The sequence below is a fragment of the Hyperolius riggenbachi genome, chromosome 3 (genome assembly GCF_040937935.1).
Source record: "Hyperolius riggenbachi isolate aHypRig1 chromosome 3, aHypRig1.pri, whole genome shotgun sequence".
Lineage (NCBI taxonomy): Eukaryota > Metazoa > Chordata > Amphibia > Anura > Hyperoliidae > Hyperolius > Hyperolius riggenbachi.
Window position 1 is genome coordinate 434,597,638 of NC_090648.1, and position 22,820 is coordinate 434,620,457.

The 22,820-nt window shown below is 45.7% G+C and overlaps 1 protein-coding gene across 4 annotated transcripts in view; it reads right to left on the bottom strand.

Annotated features, from left to right (window-relative positions):
• LOC137561644 (uncharacterized) overlaps positions 1 to 22,820 on the bottom strand; it is an 80,626-nt gene that overhangs the window by 19,214 nt on the left and 38,592 nt on the right. For all 4 annotated transcript variants that reach the window (XM_068272959.1, XM_068272958.1, XM_068272957.1 and 1 more), the window contains exons 5-6: positions 21,386 to 21,483; positions 9,184 to 9,301 (exon numbers count right to left, since the gene is read on the bottom strand). In XM_068272959.1, coding sequence (XP_068129060.1) covers positions 9,184 to 9,301; positions 21,386 to 21,483 — 216 coding nt within the window. The remainder of the gene's footprint in view (positions 1 to 9,183; positions 9,302 to 21,385; positions 21,484 to 22,820) is intronic.

The window sequence follows — 22,820 nt, forward strand, 5'->3', positions numbered from 1 at the left end:
ATCCTTTGTACACATTCCCGATTTGACCGGTCGTTTGGAAAAATCAGACGTGTGCATGTACCTTAAGGCTCAGCATAGGTTCAAAAGGAAGGGGGAAGAAGATACAATGCTGAGAGGACCTTGATGTGTGTGAACTGAAGGTCTCAGCTTGTCTGACTGATACCTGTGTGACATCAGATTAGGCTCTCCCTCCTCTTCAGTGCTTCTGCCTTTGCACTCTGCTCCTCCAAGCCTCCACTCCCAGCAGCCAGCCCAGGACTTCCCTGTTCTCTGCAGCTAGTGCACTGACAACTGTGAAGAAGTGATTGCCTGATCACTGCCCTATCTTCTTTATTCACGAGTGTTGCTGGCACAGGTAAGTTTCCTGCCAAATATTAGCTACAAGTTCTGTGGTGAAGGAGAGAGGTTTGGGGAAAAACTGCTGCAGTTTATAAACTGACTTAGTGATGCCACTGCCCACAATAGTTCAGCCACTACCCTCCCCAATATGTCACTATAATTCCCCATGTAGTAAACACACACGTCTGCATTTTTTGACAGGGTAGTAGCTACAGACACTCTTCTCTCTGTGTCACCTCACTGTGGTGTGACTTGTGTCCCTGCAGGACCCTGGTCGTGGCTCAGTCAACCCTGCAGCAGCCAGCCTTCTTCTGTGGAGTGTGCTGTGCATGCACGCACTGTGCAGCTTCTGAACTGGAGACTCGAGATCGGGGGCGGAGTTACAGAAGCCTAGCTGAAATAGGAGGGGGCATGAAGGAGAGGAAGCAGGAATTCAGCTCTGCCAGTTCCCTGCAACTCCTCTGCACTGGCCTGGCAGCTACAAACACTGAGGCTGAGAGCTAAGTGTGCAGCAGTAAGTGCACACCGATCCTGACCCTGGTGAAATGAACAAGGGGAGACAGCCTGGTGGAAAACTCCTCCTCCTTACTCCCGGCCAGTCCCTGCCTGAGCAGCTAAAGAAAAAGTCTGGGAGAAGGGCCTACATGATGTCTGTAACAAAAAGGGGGGTGCTTGAGCACCCAGAGCCCTCCCCTGTGCACGTGCCTGGTGAGGGGGAAGAGTCAACTAACTACCTATAATGGAGGGAGGGGTCATCTGGCTACCTATACTGAAGGGGGACGGCTGCTGACAGAGGCCAAGGGGGTTAACAATAAAAATCCAGCCCTGCTCAATACAGCAACCGGGGGAACCGACTGTTCACTATGATAGTGTGCACATCCCCACAATAGAACGTAGCAACTTACAGCAAAAGTAAAGCTGACACTGACTGCAAAACTGGAAATGTTAAAAAAGGGGCAAAGTTAGGACTGCAAATGCATGCAGCATCTAATTTTTTCCTGTGAAAAAAAGGATTTGATTAGGCCTGGAACCTACTAGCAGCGCTTTTCTAAGCACGTGTGATTTATAAAGCTCTTGCTAATGTAATGTGTGTGATCCCACTTGAGGGATGTGATTTTCTTAAAATCCCCCATAGCATTACATTAACACGTGCTTTACAAATGGCAAGTGCTTAGAAAAGCGCTGCTAGTAGGTTCCCAGGCCTTAAATAAAGCGGATCCGAGACGATTAACTATAACAAGTTACTTGTCTATATACACGGGTCTCAGGGTGCCTAGGCGCTGGAGGAGCTGTAGGCGAGGTTTGTTTAGTTTATAGGGAATTAGGGTATTCAAATAACTTTAAAAAAAAGTATTTGGCTTGAGGAATGCTCTATAAACTATATGTAAGGAACACAATTATGCAATTAGTAAAAGTTTATCTCGGATCCACTTTAATGATATATTTTTTTTAATCATTTCTTTTTTGGACTACATGTGCTATGAGTGAAATTAGCTTTCTTTGCACTCATTCTATTCTTCTTTACTTATTTTAGCACAAGCCCTCCCTTTGCCTGAAATAATTGGCTGGATGGTTAAGACACCTGTATGCAATTATTTTTTTTCCTGAGTTTTCTACATTTCACATGTGTGGTAACGGTTTCTGCATTTAACATTCGGGGTAAACATTTCTGCATTTCACATGTGTGATAATGGTTTCTGCATTTAACATTTGGGGTAAACATTTCTGCATTTCACATGTGTGATAATGGTTTCCGCATTTAACATTTGGGGTAATGGTTTCTGCCTTTGACATCTGGGGGTAACAGTTTCTGCAGTTTATATGTGGCGTAGTGTTTGTTTTATTCGTTACATCTTGCTAGTACTGAGTTGGACCTCATTTTTCTTTCAGAACTGCCTTCATTCTTCATGGCATTCCTCAGATTTTGATCATATTGACATGATAGTATCACACTGTATTGTTATGTGTGGTTTTTTTGTGTGAGGGAAATACTGCCGTGTTTTTTGTGGAGAAAACATTGTCTAAATAACTTTACGCTCACTTTGCCTCACTGCGTTTTGGGGAAAAACTCTGGGCCCTTTTGAGTTACATGGTTACATAACAGTTGGCTATGCCTATGTCGTGGCCTTGCCCATTTTCCCAGTGCCCACATCATGGTCATGCCCATTTTTCCCTGCACTCTTTCTCTGTCCTTGGTGCCCCGGATCTTTTAGGATGCTGGCAATGCCCCTGCCATAGAGGATGAATTTTTATTGTCATTGATGTATTTTGTACTCAGCTGATGTACTTGTTTGATCTTAAATAAACATGTAAAATAAAGAAATTTTCTTCTACTAAGATGCCATCTTTTGCTCCAAAAAAGAAAAAAGGATTATGAATGTAATGTGGTTTGTCATGGGCCTCTGATGAAATGACCTAGGAGTCATGAAAAGTGCACCAAATTTTTTTTAATGGCATGTCTGTCTTCATAATGCTTAATATATGAAGCTACATAATATGTGTTTTACGGAGATGGATTAAGATGTAATGGGGTCCTAAGCAAGATAGATGATTTGGGGCCCCTTTGTGGTCCTTTTGGTAAGCTAAAGTAGAAAGAGATCAAAGAAGGTGGCAGGTGGGCCCCTTGACACCCAAGACGCCCCAAGAACCTGCCTAGGTTGCCTGGTGGACAATCCTGCTCTGGTGTTTTATGCTTAGGATTAGAACAGTACCATTTTTATGAGATTACAAAAATATATATACTAAAAGTCAGGCTGCGCTAAGAACAAACACATTTAATAAAATTAGATCAATTGATCAATCAATATTGTGCATGCATGCACACAATATTGAAAATGTAAAAATATAAAAATACAAAAATATATAAGTCCATAAAAGCAAAAAATAAGATTGGTTCATATGCACCTAATTGGGTATAGTGTGCAAAAATATATAATGATGTCACTGATTGCTAAAATCGTTGCATTGCTCTCTCAATTGGATTTCCGTTTAGATCAGCATCAATTGATGCTTGGTGTTTGTAGAATAATGCTCAGGATAACAATACATGGATCAGTTGATTCATAAAGTAAATAGGCATATGGATCTTTCAAAACGTTTTTGGGGTGGAACTGATTGAATTGCAATAAGCTATGCTTATCTGTCTCACCCTTCCGGATCCGTGTTCAGATGGTGCAGTGCTGCTTCAGGGAGCCGCTCTATTTTACCAGCCCCGGCCGGCGGCTAGGTGAGAGAGTCTAGACAGAGACTTTGTGTCGGGCTGGGTTAGCCCGGCTCCCGCGAGGATGATGTAGGTTAGGGCTCCTGGTCGGAGATGTTAGTTCCGTGAGCTTTCTGCGGCGCTAGCTTCCGCGTAGCTTGGCCCTGCCTCCTTCCCCTTCGATTTGTGACGTCACAATGACAGCGCTGCTGACGTTTCGGGAGGAACGCCTCCCTTTCTCAAAGCTGAGCTGCGTGGGGGATTAGAGGCTCTCTTATACTGTTTCAACCATAGAACTTGTCACAGTTTTCAATCAAATGCATAAAGATCCAAATCTTTATTGAGTCCATGTGGTATCATAGAGTTAAGGTTGTATATCCACAGGGTCTCTCGACGGGACATTTCTCGCAAGTAGTCCCCGCCCCTCCAGGGTTTGTTAACTTGCTCTAATCCACAGTATTTTGTTCCCTTGAAGGAACATCCATGTATTGTCCTATAATGTTCTGAAAGGGGATGCTTTTTATTTCCTTTAATAATGTTTGTGCAGTGCTCACTGAGCCTTTCTTTTAAAGCACGTTTGGTCCTTCCCTCTACCTCCACAAATAACTTGGTACATACTACATCCCCTAGTCATTCCAACATAAAGAGATCCACCATACCAATATGCATTATACCAACTGTTGAGAATCAGAGGGAGCAGGAGACATTAAGAATTCATACTGATGTCTCTACCTCCAATAGATTCAGCGCCCTGGGGGCCAATCCAAAATCCAATGTCCACTTCCTAGACTATCGTACAGCACTTACCCAGGGGATGCCAAATTTTCAGAGGGAAACAAGAAGTGTAACAAAAAGACAAAGACAAAAGAAAAATCCGCCAGACAAGTCACAACAACAGAGGATAGAGCATTACATCAAGGACAAAAGATCAAGTATAGGCCAAGAGGTAGGAGGGGGAGGGGGTTATCTAAGAAACAACAAGAAATAGAGAGCTCCACTGATATTATTAGATCTATTGGGGAGGGGGGAGTCTTCAATTTAAGCCATAGACCCCTTTCTCCAATAGAATATGACGTATTATCCAAGGGTTTAAAGTTTGCACCAGGCAGTAGGCTGAATAAATTTGAAGCATTTATAGGCATTAAGAAATTCATGAGGAAGTTATGCCTCAAAAAATATTTCATGAAGAAGACAGATGGACAAATAGTCGAGAATCCTGAACAGATGGATGCATACAAACATTCAGGGTTGAAATGTAAATCCAAATTTAATCCAGTCCAAGAAGCCAGCAAAGCAATGAATGCTTTTGAGACCCTGGTTTTGGAAGATATTAAAAAACTTAGAACCCACTTTTCAGATAATCTATCCTATCAAGAAAGGCAAGCAATGAGAAAACTACAGACTGACAACACTATAGTCATCAGGCCAGCCGACAAGGGGGGGGGGGGGGGTGTAGTTCTACAAGATATAGAACAATATCACTGTGAGGCGATACGACAACTTCACAGTGTAGATACATATTTACCACTATTGATGGATCCAACCCATAAATTCCTTAAAAGGTTGAAAGCCATGTTGGAGGAAGCAAAATCAATAGGGATTATTAATGAGGAGGAGTACGACTATCTGTACGAGGAAAATCCCAGAATCCCTGTGTACTACCATCTTCCGAAAATACACAAGGGACTAGTAGATCCACCGGGGAGACCGATCATATCGGGGATCGGTTCCATGACCTCAAACCTATCCCATTATGTAGACCTATATCTACAGGAGTTGGTCCAGAACACCCCGAGCTATATTAAAGACACAGGCCACTTTTTGAGAATACTTGATGACTATACATGGGAGGATGGAGATTGGCTATGCACGATTGATGTAAGCTCCCTGTATACCGTGATCCCCCATGGGAAGGGGATTGAAGCAGTCCAATTCTTCATGCAGGAGGCACATATTTTGGAGGAAGATCAGATTCAATTTGTTCTAAACAGCATATGCTTCATCCTACAGCATAATTATTTCAACTATGAGGGTCAGTACTTCCTCCAGAGCACTGGGACGGCAATGGGGACACGGTTTGCACCTTCATTTGCAAACCTGTATATGTCCCACTGGGAGCGATTTCAACTACATGGCCCAGGGGGCCCCGGGTCCGCCCTGGTGCTCTGGAGGAGATTTATAGATGATGCCTTCTTCATATGGCGAGGGAGTAAGTCCAGTTTGGATGCTTTCCTTGCATGGATCAATAACAATACTTATAATTTGAAATTTACAAGTGAGTGTAGTCAGCAACAAATTCATTTTTTAGATGTGATTATCTATGTGGAAGAGGGTCGTCTATTAACGAAAACATATTTAAAACCAGTAGACATCAATAGTTTTATTAATGTTGACAGCTGCCATCATTTTAGATGGCTTATGAACATTCCGGGTGGTCAGTTCTTGAGGTTAAGGAGGAACTGCTCCAATTTGGCAGACTTCCAGATGGAAGCAGAAATCCTACAAGAAAGATTTGAATCCAAAGGATACTCCAAGGAACTGATTATTGAGGCCAGAGAAAGGGCCATCAATACAGAAAGAAGTAGATTACTACAAGTAAATGAAAAACGATCCGATTCAATTAGTCAACAACCTAACCTAATAATGCAATATTCATCACAGGCTCCAAGGGTTAAAAATATAGTGGGAAGGTATTGGCATCTGTTGCGGGAAGATCCCCTACTCACCTCCATTGTACCAGAGAACCCCAGAATGATCTTTAGGAGAACAAAAAATCTGGGCAATATATTAGCGCCCACTATAAAATCGACTAAAACCAGGAAGATTGAAGGGTATTTTAAGAAATGTGGATTTTGCAGAGCATGTCGGAAATCAACCCTACCTGTGGAAAGGATATATGATGTCACATCAATGGTTAATAAGGAAATCTTCAAGATTAGAGATGTCACTAATTGTGACACAAAGGGGGTAATATATGTGTTGACGTGCCCTTGTCAAAAACACTATGTGGGAAGGACCAAACGTGCTTTAAAAGAAAGGCTCAGTGAGCACTGCACAAACATTATTAAAGGAAATAAAAAGCATCCCCTTTCAGAACATTATAGGACAATACATGGATGTTCCTTCAAGGGAACAAAATACTGTGGATTAGAGCAAGTTAACAAACCCTGGAGGGGCGGGGACTACTTGCGAGAAATGTCCCGTCGAGAGACCCTGTGGATATACAACCTTAACTCTATGATACCACATGGACTCAATAAAGATTTGGATCTTTATGCATTTGATTGAAAACTGTGACAAGTTCTATGGTTGAAACAGTATAAGAGAGCCTCTAATCCCCCACGCAGCTCAGCTTTGAGAAAGGGAGGCGTTCCTCCCGAAACGTCAGCAGCGCTGTCATTGTGACGTCACAAATCGAAGGGGAAGGAGGCAGGGCCAAGCTACGCGGAAGCTAGCGCCGCAGAAAGCTCACGGAACTAACATCTCCGACCAGGAGCCCTAACCTACATCATCCTCGCGGGAGCCGGGCTAACCCAGCCCGACACAAAGTCTTTGTCTAGACTCTCTCACCTAGCCGCCGGCCGGGGCTGGTGAGATAGAGCGGCTCCCTGAAGCAGCACTGCACCATCTGAACACGGATCCGGAAGGGTGAGACAGATAAGCATAGCTTATTGCAATTCAATCAGTTCCACCCCAAAAACGTTTTGAAAGATCCATATGCCTATTTACTTTATGAATCAACTGATCCATGTATTGTTATCCTGAGCATTATTCTACAAACACCAAGCATCAATTGATGCTGATCTAAACGGAAATCCAATTGAGAGAGCAATGCAACGATTTTAGCAATCAGTGACATCATTATATATTTTTGCACACTATACCCAATGCATATGAACCAATCTTATTTTTTGCTTTTATGGACTTATATATTTTTGTATTTTTATATTTTTACATTTTCAATATTGTGTGCATGCATGCACAATATTGATTGATCAATTGATCTAATTTTATTAAATGTGTTTGTTCTTAGCGCAGCCTGACTTTTAGTGTATTATTCTAACAAGATAGAAGGAAGTGGGGATCCCTTGTCAGACTAGCAGCTTAGTTTCTTTGGCGCAACATTAATCCACTTTTAACAAAAATATATATATTTTTAAAGATAATGTGGATTATATTTGCCTATATGTGTGTTGACAAAAGAAAAAAAACAAGAATCAATAATATACTACAGGCAGACAGGGACAAGGTCCTCCAGCACCCAAGGCTGAGACACCAAAGTGCGCCCCCTATCCTCCCACTCCAGCCGTCACACCCTGATTGCTATTAGACTAAGATGCACCCCAGGGCCCCCAACACTACCCCCTCCCCCCCCCCCCCCCTCCCCAACACCTTAATCTCTAGTTATCTGGTTTGCAGTCACTGCCATGTATCCCCTTTTTCTTATTTCTCTCTGCTTTAAACACAATAGGAGAATGATAGCTGAGTTAGTTGTGCGCCCCCTCCTACACTGCGCCCTGAGGCTGGAGCCTCTCTTGCCTCTGCCCATCCCTGACCACATGTATGAAAAAGAAAAACACTGAGGCTGTGATCACAGGCATGCATTAAAAGGGGTACCAGGAGAAAAGGGTGCAGGGCTTCATTAATAACAATATAATTAATATCCATTTTGTTAATAAAAAGACCCTTCCACCACCCATCAGACTTGCCCGCTGCTTTAACACATTCAAGCAAGCCCTCAAAACCCGCCTCTTCAGGATGGCCAACGCACCCCTTACCACACAGTAGTACTCTGCTAAATACTTATTCTACAGCCCTACCCAGTGTGTCCACTCCTCCCCCCCCCCCCCCCTCCTTAGATTGTAAAGCTTTGGCAGGGTCCTCCCTTCCTTATGGCCCATACTCGCGGGCTACTTTTCCTGCCTGTCACTAGCATACGGGAGCGTGTGCGCGACAGTTCGGCGACAGCTCGTCGCCAAGTCCCTCCGCATACACACGCGGAAGTGGGACTAGGTATGCGACGGAAGCTGTCGCCGACGTTCCTCCCCCCTGCCGGAAACTCAATGCTCCGGCTATTAGGTTGCTGTCCCTAGTCCGCATACACACGCGGACTAGCGACAGTTGCGGCGAGGTTGCGGCGGCACTGTCGCCATGCGATTGACCGCCGCCAATCGCCTGGCGACAGCAGCGACAAGTGATGGTTCGGGGTGCGCGCCTCATACTCACGGGTGACCTGTCGCCACAACACGCGCACGCCATGTGGTTGCGGCGACAATTGTAGCCCGTGAGTATGGGCCATTAGTGTATTCTACATGATCGTGTGCTCCTTTGATATGACAGCCTCGTACCTGTACTACTGGGCCTACCTAACAGCCCAAAATCACATGATCATGTATTTTGTAACCTGTTTGCTTTGTATAGTTTTGTCTTATGTCGTATAACTTTGTTACATACGTAATCCTTTGTATCATTGTATGTATTTATTGTTCAGTGCTGCATAATATGTTGGTGCTTTATAAATACAATAAATAATAATAAAGGCTAGGGGAGGCCCCACCATGTATTGCTACTGTGCTCCTAATAAAGTGCTTGGTGAGTGTATGTGACTTCTTGAACTCTACTTCCAATGCAGTTTCAGAATGTACCTTCTGTCTGGCTTTTGCCCAATCTTCATCATTCTCCTTGTCGGAATTGTCCCTCGCCTTGCCCTTCTCCAGCTTTTGCCTCGGGCTCTTTCTCCTGTCCTTCCTCGGCTTTTCTGAGCTGTGAGAACATGGTTGAAGCATAATGTGTTGATATTGTATACGGAACACAAAACACAAAAATACAGTCAATATATACATGGCGTACAATCTACCCCACAGTAGATGTTTTACTGCTATTTAGTGAATATATATGGCTCAATGCCTGGGGGAAAAACACCCAATTCATTTAAGTGGCAATATTTATATTTTGCAGTTCTACGAGACACGGAGGTAGGGTGGTGAGGGTGATGATTAGAAACAGGGCCACCATCAGAAATGTTTGGGCCCCATACTGGACAAACCTACTAGGCCCCCCTCCCTCCTACCTGCTCCCACATAGCAAATCACAATCTTTCAAGGTCTGTACACACTAATATTAGTGTGTCCGCTCTTCACACGCTCCCATGGCCGGGAGCGTTCTGTGTATGCTCAGTTCATTAAGACTGTAACTGCGCTTGCACAGAATGCTCCCAGCTATGGAAGCATGATGGAGGAGGCATGTGGCCTGGAACAGTGCATGCGCAGTGCCCCACATCCCAGCTGGATTCTGTGGACTTCACAGCAACACAACGGATTGGACCAGAAGGGTATTGAGGGACCCGATGGACCCCTTTCTCAAATTCATGGTTTAGGTTTACTTTAAGCACTTACTGACTAAGGTAACACCTGGATGAGCTTCCTGGCAACTCTCATCACTTACATCTGCAGCCCATGTGTGGTCCTGTTTGCCTGGCCCCATATTCATTTGGGCCCCATACAGCAGTCCCCCCTGTGATGCCCTGAAGGCGGCCCTGATTGGATGCTGGTGGTCACCTTACTACTATACAAAACAGATCCTCCATTTGTTTTACAATTGTCACACACAGATGACTGACACACACAGGTTTCTAGCAGTATAAGATAAAATTCAGGTTCCATATGCTTGGAAAACCTTTTTACAATGCCCAAAGCATACCGTGTTTCACCGAAAGTATGACATCCCCTGAAAGTAAGCCCTAGCATATATTTCGAGCATGCTCGAAATATTAAACATCCTCCTAAAATAAGACCTATTGGCAGTGGCAGCGGCAGTCCTGTCCGTCCGCCCCCCCTTCCCCCGCAATACTTTGTGCCAGCCCCCTCCTCCAGAAAGACCGATCCCAGTATTCCGCAGCTCCTCTGCCCGGCGGTATAATTTAAACCGCAGATTAGCGGTGAACTGTAATGAAGCAGCTAGAGTATCAGTATTACAGCACTGTATCACTGTAAAAGTGTAACAGCGCCTCCTTATACATCCTGTGATGCGCCTATGTCACTTTCTGTATACAGAGGCGCTGATACAGTGATACGGCGCTGTTATACTGATACGGCGCTGTTATACTAATACTCTAGCTGCTTCATTACAGTTCACTGCTAATCTGCGGTTTGAATTATGCCGCCGGGTAGAGGAGCTGCGGAATACTGGGATCAGTCGTTCTGGAGGAGGGGGCTGGCAGGAGGTAATTAGTGATGGGCGAACAGTGTTCACCACTGTTCGGGTTCGCCCGGATTTTGGCCTGTTCGGGTTCGATTCGGCACCCCCCGAACACCTCATGGTGTTCGGGAGGGTGTTCGGGCATGCTGCCCGAACCCGAACAGGCCTTCTTTGTTCGGCCGAACACAGCCGTGTCCGGCCGAACATAGCCCCCTATAGGGTCCCAGCATAAAGGGAGAGCATGCCTCAAGTACCGCGATGACGCGTACGAGGGTACGTGTCATCATGTAGATGACGCGTACCCTCGTTCGCGTCATCGTGGTACTTCTGCGCTCTCTTGATGCGACTTCAAATGTAAACAGGAAGTGCGTCAAGAGAGGGCGGAAGTACCAGATGGTACTAGCGCCTAGCATCTCTGGCTGCCCGCTTCCTGCCCTCCTCCTCAGGTACTTTTGGGGGGCTTAAATTTAACATTATAGGGAACCGGCAAAAGGGAGAGCTTAGCGGGGAGGGGTGGGGGGCATTTCCGACCCCTCCCCCCCGCGCTCGGGGCATGCTCTCCCTTTATGCTGGGACCCTATAGGGGCCCCAAAGGGACATGTTCGGGTTGGGTTCGGGGTTCGGCTCGAACATGCCGAACATCAGGGGCATGTTCGGCCGAACCACACCGAATCCGAACATCCAGATGTTCGCCCAACACTAGAGGTAATGAGGGGGGAGGGGGATTAGACTGGCTATGTTATAGGGGATCTGTCTATGGAAGAGGGGGGTTCGGCTATGCACCTATACACAAGAGGGGGGGGAATCTGGCTAAACACAAGGTGGGGTGAGATCTGGCTATACACAAGGGAGGGGGATCTGCCTGTACAACAAGAGGGAGTCTCACTACCCTCAGAAAAAATAAGACCTCCCCGAAAATAAGCCCTAGCACATTTCTTTATGGAGAAATAAATATAAGACAGTGTCCTTATTTTCAGGGAAACACGTAATGAAAAGCTATCAAGATGGGAAAATGTCACACAATGTATGGGAAAAAAGTCCAATAAATTTAAAGAGAGTCTGAAGCATTTCATATTCTCTTTTTATTCAGCAGCCAACTTCAGCATTAAAATCCAAACTGATTCGCTGCATCCCCACAGCAGAACAAGGCATTTATCTCCCTGAAATCCCGGGGCAAAATTCCACGACTTTCCAAGTCGCAGATTTTGCTGCCGGGGGAAGGCAGAGCTTTGCGCCGTAGCTCCGCCTCTTATCCAGTCAATCTCCACCGATCTCCACCTCTCCCCACCCCTTTCAGTGAAAGAAGACTGAGCACCAGCATGTCCAGAAACGGCCTTGCATGCACAGATCACCACTGTTTATAAATAGGTATTTTCAGATCTTTGCATGGAGATAGGATTTAACAAGGAAATATCCAGTCTTTGCTCATCTTCCAGTATGTGTATTATGATTCCTTCATCCGTGACAGTATGTTATGACCTGTCGCATTCTCTCGTTAGCTGTTCATTCAAAGTCTTTTGACAGTGCTTGATCAGGTTGTTATGCAAACATTTATTATAGGGAGGAGGAATCGGCTCTGCATAGCGGGTGGCTGATGCCTCTACTGGTAATCAAAGCACAGAATTCGCATATAAACAAGTGCACATAATAGATAAGCGGTGGCAGCAGGGTGCCTGTATCTGTTCCATGGCAGCCTGAGATCTGTACTGATATCCTTTGTTCCTGTAATCCCTGGGCAACCTCTGTCACCTCTGTCATTGGCACCTGTTCTTTTCATGGATAAATGTTGATTTTATTTGTACTCTGGGAAGCAGCGAGCATTACATTCACCTACATAGTAACATCTGTATGTATCATAAGCCTCTAATGCTGGGGATACACGGTACGTTTCTGTACCGTGTACCGAGCCTCTGATGCCGGGAGCTGATAATATTCAGCAGGTCCGATGACCCCGCTTGATCCCAGCCTGCTCGATCCCCGCCTGCTCGATCCCCGCTGGCGGACAATGGCGGGGAATCGAGCGGCTGATAAGGAGCGCTGGTGGGGACGAGCGGGGATCGATGTGCGTGGACGAGCGGGGACGCAGCGCATTATCACGCCGTGTATGCCCAGCATTACACACACCTGACTTAGCCACTTGCCGACCAAGTGGTTTCCTATTGATCTGTGCTGGGTGGGCTCTTCAACCCCCAGCACAGATCGTATTGCAGGCAGGGCGATCAGACTTCCCCCCCTTTTTTCCCCACTGGGGGGATGTCCTGCTGGGGGGGTCTGATCGCCGCCGCTCTGCTGTGCCTTGCAGGGGGGGCTCCTCGAAGCCCCCCTCTGCAGCGCTATTCCCCCCTCCCTCTCCTTGGCTCTGTGGGCGGTACAGGACGGCGATACATCCTGTACCGCCTCTGATAGGCTTCAGCCTATCAGACGGCGGCAATCCCCAGCCTATCAGAGGCCGGGGATCGCCGATCTCCTTTGCAGCGCTGCTGCAGCGCCGTGCAGTGTAAACACCAGGGATTTCTTCCCCGCATGTTAACATTTCGCCTGCGAGCCACGATCAGAGGCTCGCAGGCAGTTCACGGAGACACCCTCCTTGAACTGACATGGAACGGCCGCTCGAACGAGCGGCCGTTTCCATGGAAACCCACAGACAACCAGTTTACGCCAATTGGCATTAGCTGGTCGTCAAGAGGTTAAGCCCCATCTACACCATACAATTTTTTGTCCAATTTGATTCAACTGGTTCGATTCAATCCGCATGTCAGATCGGGATTCGATTCGTCCGATCGGGATTCAATTCGATTCAATTTGCCATTGCAAAACAATGGCAAATTGAATCCAATCAAATCGAATCCCGATCGGAATCAATTAATCGAATCAAAAAAAAATTGTATGGTGTAGATGGGGCTTTAAAGAGGAACTTCAACCTAAACAAACATACTGTCATTAAGTTACATTAGTTATGTTAATTAAAATAGATAGGTAATATAATCTCTTGCCCACCCTGTTTTAAAAGAACAGGCAAAGGTTTGTGATTTCATGAGGGCAGCCATCTTTTTGGTAGAAAGGAGGTGACAGAGAGCATGAGACACAGTTCCAACTGTCCTGTGTCCTGATCAGTGTGATCACCCTTCCCTGCTGCTAGGCAACGAGAACAACAACATCAGAAATTCCATCATGCTTCGCACAGCATCAGGGGAAAAATGCCCGGGCGGGCAGTTTTCTTTGATGGAGCGGAGCTTAGCTTCTAAGCAGCTAAAAATTAGGCTTGGGAATGAAAAACAAAGTTCTGATGCTGTGAACCTGTTAAAGAAACACCAAGCCTTTTTAGTGCTGCTGAGTAGATGTTTAGTCTGGAGGTTCACTTTAAGGTTGTTGAGTAGGCTGATAACGACTGCCTCAGCCGATAATCAGGCATGTGCAGGGGCATAACTAGAAATCACTGGGCCCCCCTGCAAAAATGTGGATGCCCCCCGGGGCCTGCACAGGGCCATTTTGGGGCTCAGGAGGGGTTGCAGCATGAGTGGAGAGCTTGGCCATCTACATCGGTGGGGAGGGGGCCAATCCCCCCTCCCTCACCTCGGGCTCTCCCCTCAGTGCTCCCCTCCAGCATTAATATGTAGCAGCAGCAGTGGGCAGGAACACTGACATATCTCCATGTGTTCCACCACGTAGGTCCGATCTCTAAGTGCCACATGCTACTTCCTGATAAACAGGAAGTAGCGGCAGACGCCATCAATGCGGATCCCTTCACCATTCCCATTGATTGCACACGCCGGGTGACATTGTAACCCTGTGTGGGGTTCTTCTTTAACCTTGAGACACTATACTTTTCTTGAATATGGCAATAAAGAAAAGACCAGGCATCAGAGCGTTAACTCAATTTATGTACATTAAATGTATAACAAGTTTAATTAAGTTGAGCTGTGAATGCAGAAAATATTTTTCGTAGAGAAAGATCTTGTCTTTAATTAATGTAAGGTGAGAGAACACACTTCTCTGTCCACTATAAGGCAATGTCTCACAATCTTATAGTAAGCAATGTGTTAACCTCTTTCGGTGACTGAACAAAGTTACAGCAGTAGAACACTTTCACTTTGCAGTACAACACTGTCTCTTTAAGGATTTTTCATGCACAAAACATTCACAGGTTAGGCTTTTCTTGGGACTGAGCAATGTCACAGCGGTAGAACACTTTCACTTTATAATACAGCACTGTCTCTTTAAAGATCCTTCATGAATAGAACATTCACCAGAACTGAGCGTCATTTATCAGTAGGATAAACACACCTCCTATGCATATGATAGATCAGTCTGTGTGGAGAATGAGTGGGAGACTTATCTTGAGAGCTGCAGCCACATGCAGCTTGGCAGACTGGAGTCCTGTCTGTGGGTGCTGGGTGTCTGACTCACTACTTTCTCTAGTGCTAGATAGTCCTCTCCTGAGGTATGCTCTTCCCTGCAGACAGCTGTACTTGGGGGTCCTCACTAGAAAGTTCTTCTTCTTCAGGACAAGCTATAATCCTTTTCACAGGCCCTCTCTTCCTTCAGCACTCACTCTCTGCCCACCATGTGACCAACCTCTCTCCTCTAGCACAACAGCCTAGTGTTGTCCGGATCATGAACGATTCGGATCTTTGATCCGAATCTATTTTGTGAGTCGAATCATCCGAATCATCAAAATGAGTGATTCGGATCACAAAAGGGGTGGGGCCAGGAGCGACACGCCCCCTCTCAGCGGGCAGCGGGGTCCTGGAAGCAGAGCTGAGATGGATCGCTCTGTTGGATGGGAGGCAGCCTTGCAGGGAGAGACAGGTAGATGAGAGAGAGGGGACATGGGTGCCACTGCCAGGTATGTGTAGAGCACACATACTGGCTATAATGTGCTGCTCATTATAGGCTGTCTGTTCGTAGTTGTGCACAGTGAACACATTGGAAGCTTTTGGCTCAGCTCAGCACAGCTCAGTAACTTTGCAGGCACTGTGATTGCAGGGCAATATGATCCTCCTGCACTCGCTCTAAACAGCTGCACTTTACTTTGGGGAATGCTTCCCTGCAGACAGCTGTACTTGGGGGTCCTCACTAGAAAGTTCTTCTCCTTCAGGACAAGCTATAATCCTTTTCACAGGCCCTCTCTTCCTTCAGCACTCACTCTCTGCCCACCATGTGACCAACCTCTCTCCTCTAGCACAACAGCCTAGTGTTGTCCGGATCATGAACGATTCGGATCTTTGATCCGAATCTATTTTGTGAGTCGAATCATCCGAATCATCAAAATGAGTGATTCGGATCACAAAAGGGGTGGGGCCAGGAGCGACACGCCCCCTCTCAGCGGGCAGCGGGGTCCTGGAAGCAGAGCTGAGATGGATCGCTCTGTTGGATGGGAGGCAGCCTTGCAGGGAGAGACAGGTAGATGAGAGAGAGGGGACATGGGTGCCACTGCCAGGTATGTGTAGAGCACACATACTGGCTATAATGTGCTGCTCATTATAGGCTGTCTGTTCGTAGTTGTGCACAGTGAACACATTGGAAGCTTTTGGCTCAGCTCAGCACAGCTCAGTAACTTTGCAGGCACTGTGATTGCAGGGCAATATGATCCTCCTGCACTCGCTCTAAACAGCTGCACTTTACTTTGGGGAATGCTTTCTTTCACTGTGCGACGTTTGCACTCAAAGTACACAGATGAGCATATAGGTGAAATACATGTAAAGCATATGATTGCAGCATGTGGGTATTGTGTGCAAGCAAACATTTCTGCTCTCTGCTCGTCCCTCCTCCCTTCTCTGTCCGCTCCCTGCCCTCTGTCCATCTTCTCCCCTTCTCTGTGTGTCCGCCCCCCTCCCCTTCTCCTGTCCACAGCAGGGAAAGACCTGTCCTGCTATTCATTTCACCCCCGAATGCTTCGGTAGTAAAATGATCCGAGATTCGGATCAAAGATCCGGATCTTTTCAATGATCCGATTCGAATCATCCGGATCATTAAAGAGAACCCGAGGTGTGTTTAAAGAATGTTATCTGCATAAAAAGGCTGGTTCTGCCTATACAGCCCAGCCTCTGTTGCTATCCCAAACCCCCCTAACGTCCCCCTGCACTCTGCAATCCCTCATAAATCACAGCCCTGCTGTGCGGGCTGTGTTTACATCTGTAGTGTCAGTCTCAGCTGCTCCCCCGCCTCCTGCATAGCTCCGGTCCCTGCCCCTGTTCCTTCCCTCCAATCAGCAGGGAGGAAAAGGACGCAGGCGGGGACTGGAGTTCTGCAGGAGGCGGGGAGAGCAGCAGACTGACACTATAGTGATAAACACAGCCTGCTCTGACAAGCTGTGTGTCAGCAGCGTGGCTGTGATTTTATGAGGGATTGCAGAGTGCAGGGGGACCTTAGGGGGGTTTGCGATAGCAACAGAGGCTGAGCTGTTTAGGCAGATCCAGCCTCTGTATGCAGATAACATTCTTCAAACCCACCTCGGGTTCTCTTTAAAAAGATCCGAACTTCCCATCTCTACAACAGCCCTCCCCCCTGCTCAAAACCAACTTTATTGTCCTAGAACAAAACAGACAGACATGTTCTGAGAGCACACACCCTCTCTGTTCAAGGAGTGTAGCATGCAGCAGTAAATAATTATTTGACTTGTTGTCCCACACAAATATGCATTTAAGAACCACTAGTATGCACTGTCATTATTGAGGGGGTTACAACATCACACACGCACCGTTCATCATCCCTCCACACACCCCCACCCCTTCTGCATAGCAACACAGTACGGCATCAGCTACACAGCTAACATGCGTGTGTGCAGCCCGGTCCAGCGATCCCCGAACGACGAAATCTGTCAAAGGTGTGTGTACGCACCTTTACACAGAATATTTCCATGCTTCTAATAGCATGTTGTCCGGCACTTGTTTCCTGCGGGTTTGGCATCTGTGGAGGGCAAATGACATCTCCACTTTCATTTGGGCTAAGCACTGTATGTTCTATGTGACTATGGCCATGATTCACCAAACAGCAGTGAGATTGGAGCTGGGAAAAAAGGGCGCATGCCGCTAGTGGACAAAAAGGGCGCCGCCATTCACTCCCATAATAAATAGCGTTTAATGGGCGCCGGGTAGGAAAAAAGGGCGCCGGAGCTAAATAAAGTTTATAAACGGCGCCAGGAGCTAAATAAAGTTTACAAACGGCGCCCGGAGCTGTTTAATGATTTATAACTGAACTTGTGGTGATTTACGTTTATAAAATGCACCCGTGCCGAATAACGTTTATGAAAATAATAAACATATTTATCTTATTTAAATAATTAAAACATTATTTAAAGTTTTATCCCTTACTGTTTGTAAAACATTATTATTCACAAAATAAAGCGATCAGTACGTAACGTAAATTGCAAAATATTTTTTTAATCCACAATTAGTAAAACATAATTATCCACATAATAAAGGGGGGTCTTAGGTTTAGGCACCAACAGGGGGGTCTTAGGTTTAGGCACCAACAGGGGGGTCTTAGGTTTAGGCATTAACAGGGGGGTCTTAGGTTTAGGCACCAACAGGGGGGTCTTAGGTTTAGGCATTAACAGGGGGGTCTTAGGTTTAGGCACCAACAGGGGGGTCTTAGGTTTAGGCATTAACAGGGGGGTCTTAGGTTTAGGCATTAACAGGGGGGTCTTAGGTTTAGGCACCAACAGGGGGGTCTTAGGTTTAGGCATTAACAGGGGGGTCTTAGGTTTAGGCACCAACAGGGGGGTCTTAGGTTTAGGCATTAACAGGGGGGTCTTAGGTTTAGGCATTAACAGGGGGGTCTTAGGTTTAGGCACCAAGAGGGGGGTCTAGGGGTTAGGGGTAGGTACAGGGAGGGTTACTTAGGCACCAACAGGGGGGTCTTAGGTTTAGGCACCAACAGGGGGGTCTTAGGTTTAGGCACCAACAGGGGGGTCTTAGGTTTAGGCACCAACAGGGGAGTCTAGGGGTTAGGGATAGGTACAGGTAGGGTTCTGTGTAAGAGTAGGCTTAGGTATAGTTTTAGTAAAATTTTAGTAATAATTACTAATGTATTACAACACTTATTACGAACGTAGTTATATTTATATCATCTTTATAAACAATATTTTCAGATTTTATTATAAGAACAAACCATAAATGACTGTTATTCACAATAATATACAATTATAACAATTAAACATATATTATTGGTTTTTTTATAAACGTAATTATAAGTTTAACTTTTGAAACAGGGAAGATTAACGTTTTCACAATTTCCGATTTCATAAACATTATTTAATGATTTATAATTTTGTTAAACATTATTTGTAAACGAAATATAGCACACTATATTTATAAACCCTATTAATGATTAATTATTATTTAGAGTTTACACCCCGCGCCCTTTTTGTCCAGGCGCCCTTTTTGTACGTACGCAGTGAGATTACCTTGAGCAGGCAGAACTCGGCAATTTTACCGGTACTAATGCCAGGGGAGCACCTCCCATTCAACCTATTAGTGCTACCCAAGTTACCCAAGTTACTGCCGCAATGCGCTCTTTGCTATGGTAGTGCGGGTTACTGTAACAACATGTGTGCTAATAGGTTAATGGGATTGCTATAGTATGCTATAGTAACACGCGTTACCATAGCAAAGAGCGCATTACCCCAGTAACATGCGCTAATATGTTATCAGGCGGTTAGTACCAGTAAAATTGTTGTGCACTGCCTGTGTATGGCAATCTTACCATAGTTTGGTGAATCAGGGCCTATATGCTCATGTATCAATGAGGGAGGGCACCAGTAGCATAACTATGGGGAAGCAGCCACTATTATGGGGGCATATTGGGCTATCCCACATAGGCAGGGGGCTACCTTATACTGGGGGTTTACCTGGCGATCTAAACTGGGGAGGGAGGCTGCCTAATACTGGGTGTCCAATTGGCCATCTAAACTGGGGAAGGATCTACTTAATAATAGGGGCACATTTGGCTACTTATACTGAGAGGGAACCTACCTAATACTGGAGGCATATGTGGCTACCTATACTGGGGATGGGTGGGAGGTACCTACCTAATACTAGGGGCACATGTGAACTGGGGAGAGGGCTGCCTAATACTTGGGGCACATCTGCTTACTTAAATACCTATACTGGATGGCAACCTAATTAAAATTAGGGCCACCTCCGCTACCTACACTGGGCAGGCACAATTTGGGGGGAAAGGGGGAGCGTACTTTGGAATCTCCACCTCTAGCACTGGAGAACCTTGTCCTGGCCCTAAGTGTTTGAGTAGAATCATGCTAAAGCTCAACACACACCATACAATCTTGGTTGTTCAATCTTACCACTTTCATCTTACCACTTTCATGTAGTATAAGAGCTTATCCAATAAATCATTCAAGGTATTTTCAATCTGTTGGCCCTTATACTACATAGATTTGGTAAATCTGTACAACCAAGATTGTATGGTGTGTGTTGAGCCTAACACTTAAAGGACACTTGAATTGATGGGGGTATTGAGTCTACCATGTTTATATCCTTTTAAACAAAGTGGATTTGAGATGAACTTTTACTCATTGCATAATTGTGTTCCTTTCCTATTGTTTATAGGGCTATCCTCAAGCCAAATACTTTTTTGTTTTTGTTTTAATACTCTAATTCCCTATAAACTAAACAAGCCTCGCCCACAGTTTTTCAGAGAGCCTTGGCAGTAGCAAGGGCTCATGGGAGCTCAGGAGGAGGGGGAGGTATTACTAGCCAGAGATTTCAGAGGCAAAGGGGAGGAGGGAGGAGGAGGGGGGATTAGGTTTTTTTTTCCACAGAAGATGCATATAAGCTTGCTGCAAACAGCTTCAATAGAATATGATTATGTCTTCCTGTGATACAATGACAGCAGCCATGTGGCTGCTGTCATTGTATCACAGGAAGAAATAATCATATTCTATTGAAGCTGTTTGCAGCTAGATTTGCTAGATCTAGATCTAAGCTTTAGATAAGATATATAGACAAGTTACTTGTTATAGTTAGTTTTTTATCTCAGATCCATTTTAAGTACATTGCCTGGCTGTCCTGCTGATCCTCTGCCTTTAAAACTTTTAGCCATAGACTCTGAACAAGCCTGCAGATCAAATGTGTCTGACTGAAGTCTGACTGGATTAGCTGCCAGCAGGGCCGGGCCGAGGCATAGGCTGAAGAGGCTCCAGCCTCAGGGCGCAGTGTAGGAGGGGGCGCAGAATTCATTCAGCTGTCATTCCTAATTGTGTTTGAAGCAGAAAGAAATAAGAAAAGGGGATACATGGCAGTGACTGCAAGCCAAATAACTAGATATTAAGGTGTTGGGGAGGTTGTGGGCCCTGTGGCGCCTCTTAGTCTAATAGCAATCAGTGTGTGATGGCTGGTTTGGCAAGGATGGAGGGGCGCACTTTGGTGTCTCAGCCTTGGGTGCTGGAGGACCTTGTACCGGCTCTGGCTGCCAGCTTGTTTCAGGTATGTGAGCTAGATACTACTGCAGCCAAAGAGATCAGCAGAGCTGCCATGCAACTAATGTAGTTTAAAAGGAAATAAATATGACAGCCACTGTACCCTTATTAGGTTAGTTAGGTTTCCTTTAAATGTGTAATACTGGCATAGAAAAAAAACTTCCAAGGACAGCAATGGAAGCACGGCGTATATATGTCACCATTTCACATACCTGGTGTTTTTTGGAGTCTCCAGTTCGCTGTCCTCAACGTCACTCATCTGTAAATCCTGCCTCACTATACTCAGTAACTTGAAGCCTTCATCTTTTTTCTGCAGAAATGAGTATTATTATTTACAGTATTTATATAGCGCTAACATCTTATAGTATATAGTCATGTCTCTAACTGTTCCTCAGAGCAGCGCACCCCCTAAGGGCTTGTACACATGCCCAACTCATGTTACCTGTCAGGGATCAGCAGCTGATCCCCTTGGGTGAAATCACTGGGCTGCACACACGCATGTTAGCTGTGTAGCTGATGACGCGCTGTGTTGCTACGCAGGGGGACGACGAGCAGCGCATGCGTGACGTCATATAGCGGGTGGGGGAGCGGCACAAACAATGGGATCCGAGACGCTCGTATTGAGTAGATCCATACAGATAGTGCCCTGGCTGGGATTCAAACTGGGGAATATACATTTTACATTAACCCAGAACAAAGACGGAAGGAAAGTGCCAAGAATTTTGGAAGACAAGGGCAGATTTAGTATAGCTGTTTATTTATATTAACCAATAAAAGGAAACTTGAACAAAAATTGGACAAGTGCCCTCAATGGTTCTGATTGGCTGCAGGGCCGGATTACCGACCAGGCAACAAAAGCAGTCGCTTGGGGCCCCATTCAGAGTCAAAGGGGCCCCATCAGCACATAAACCAGCCCTCGCCATCCTGTCAGCGGTGGCTGGATGGTATAATGGTTAAAGGGGCTCTGAGCAGTGCAGTAACTATGGAAAGATGCATATCATTTTAAAGCTCTCATTCTCCTCTTTCCAATGATATATAAACCGCCGCCCTATGCCTTTTAGTTTTTGCTATTTTCGCGATCGAAGTCGCGGCCACTGCAATTTTGATCACAAAAATAGCGAAAACTAAAAGGCGTAGGGTGGCAGTTTATCTATCATTGGAAAGAGGAGAAAGAGAGCTTCAAAGTGATATGCATCTTTCCATAGTTACATTGTATTACACAGGACGACTTTTCTCCAAAGTCGGCAGCTCGATTCAGCACAATGCAATGAAATATAAGGAACCCAGGGGGATATAATTACAAACATCATGCTGGTAGGTGTAAGGATGTAATTAATTAGTTGTGGGTATGCTTAAAGGCATACCCACAGGCACTGCTCAGAGTCCCTTTAAGGGCTCTGCCTCTGACACAGGAGACCAGGGTTCGAATCTCGGCTCTGCCTGTTCAGTAAGCACCTATTCAGTAGGAGACCTTAGGCAAGTCTCTCTAACACTGCTACTGCCTACAGGGCACGTCCTAGTGGTTGCAGCTCTGGCGCTTTGAGAAAGGCGCGATATAAATGTTATTTGTCTTGTCTTGTCAAATGATGCCGTGCGCTGTTGACTGTCTTCAGAGCCAGGCTCTCCTCCTAGGTCCTCCTCCTGCTA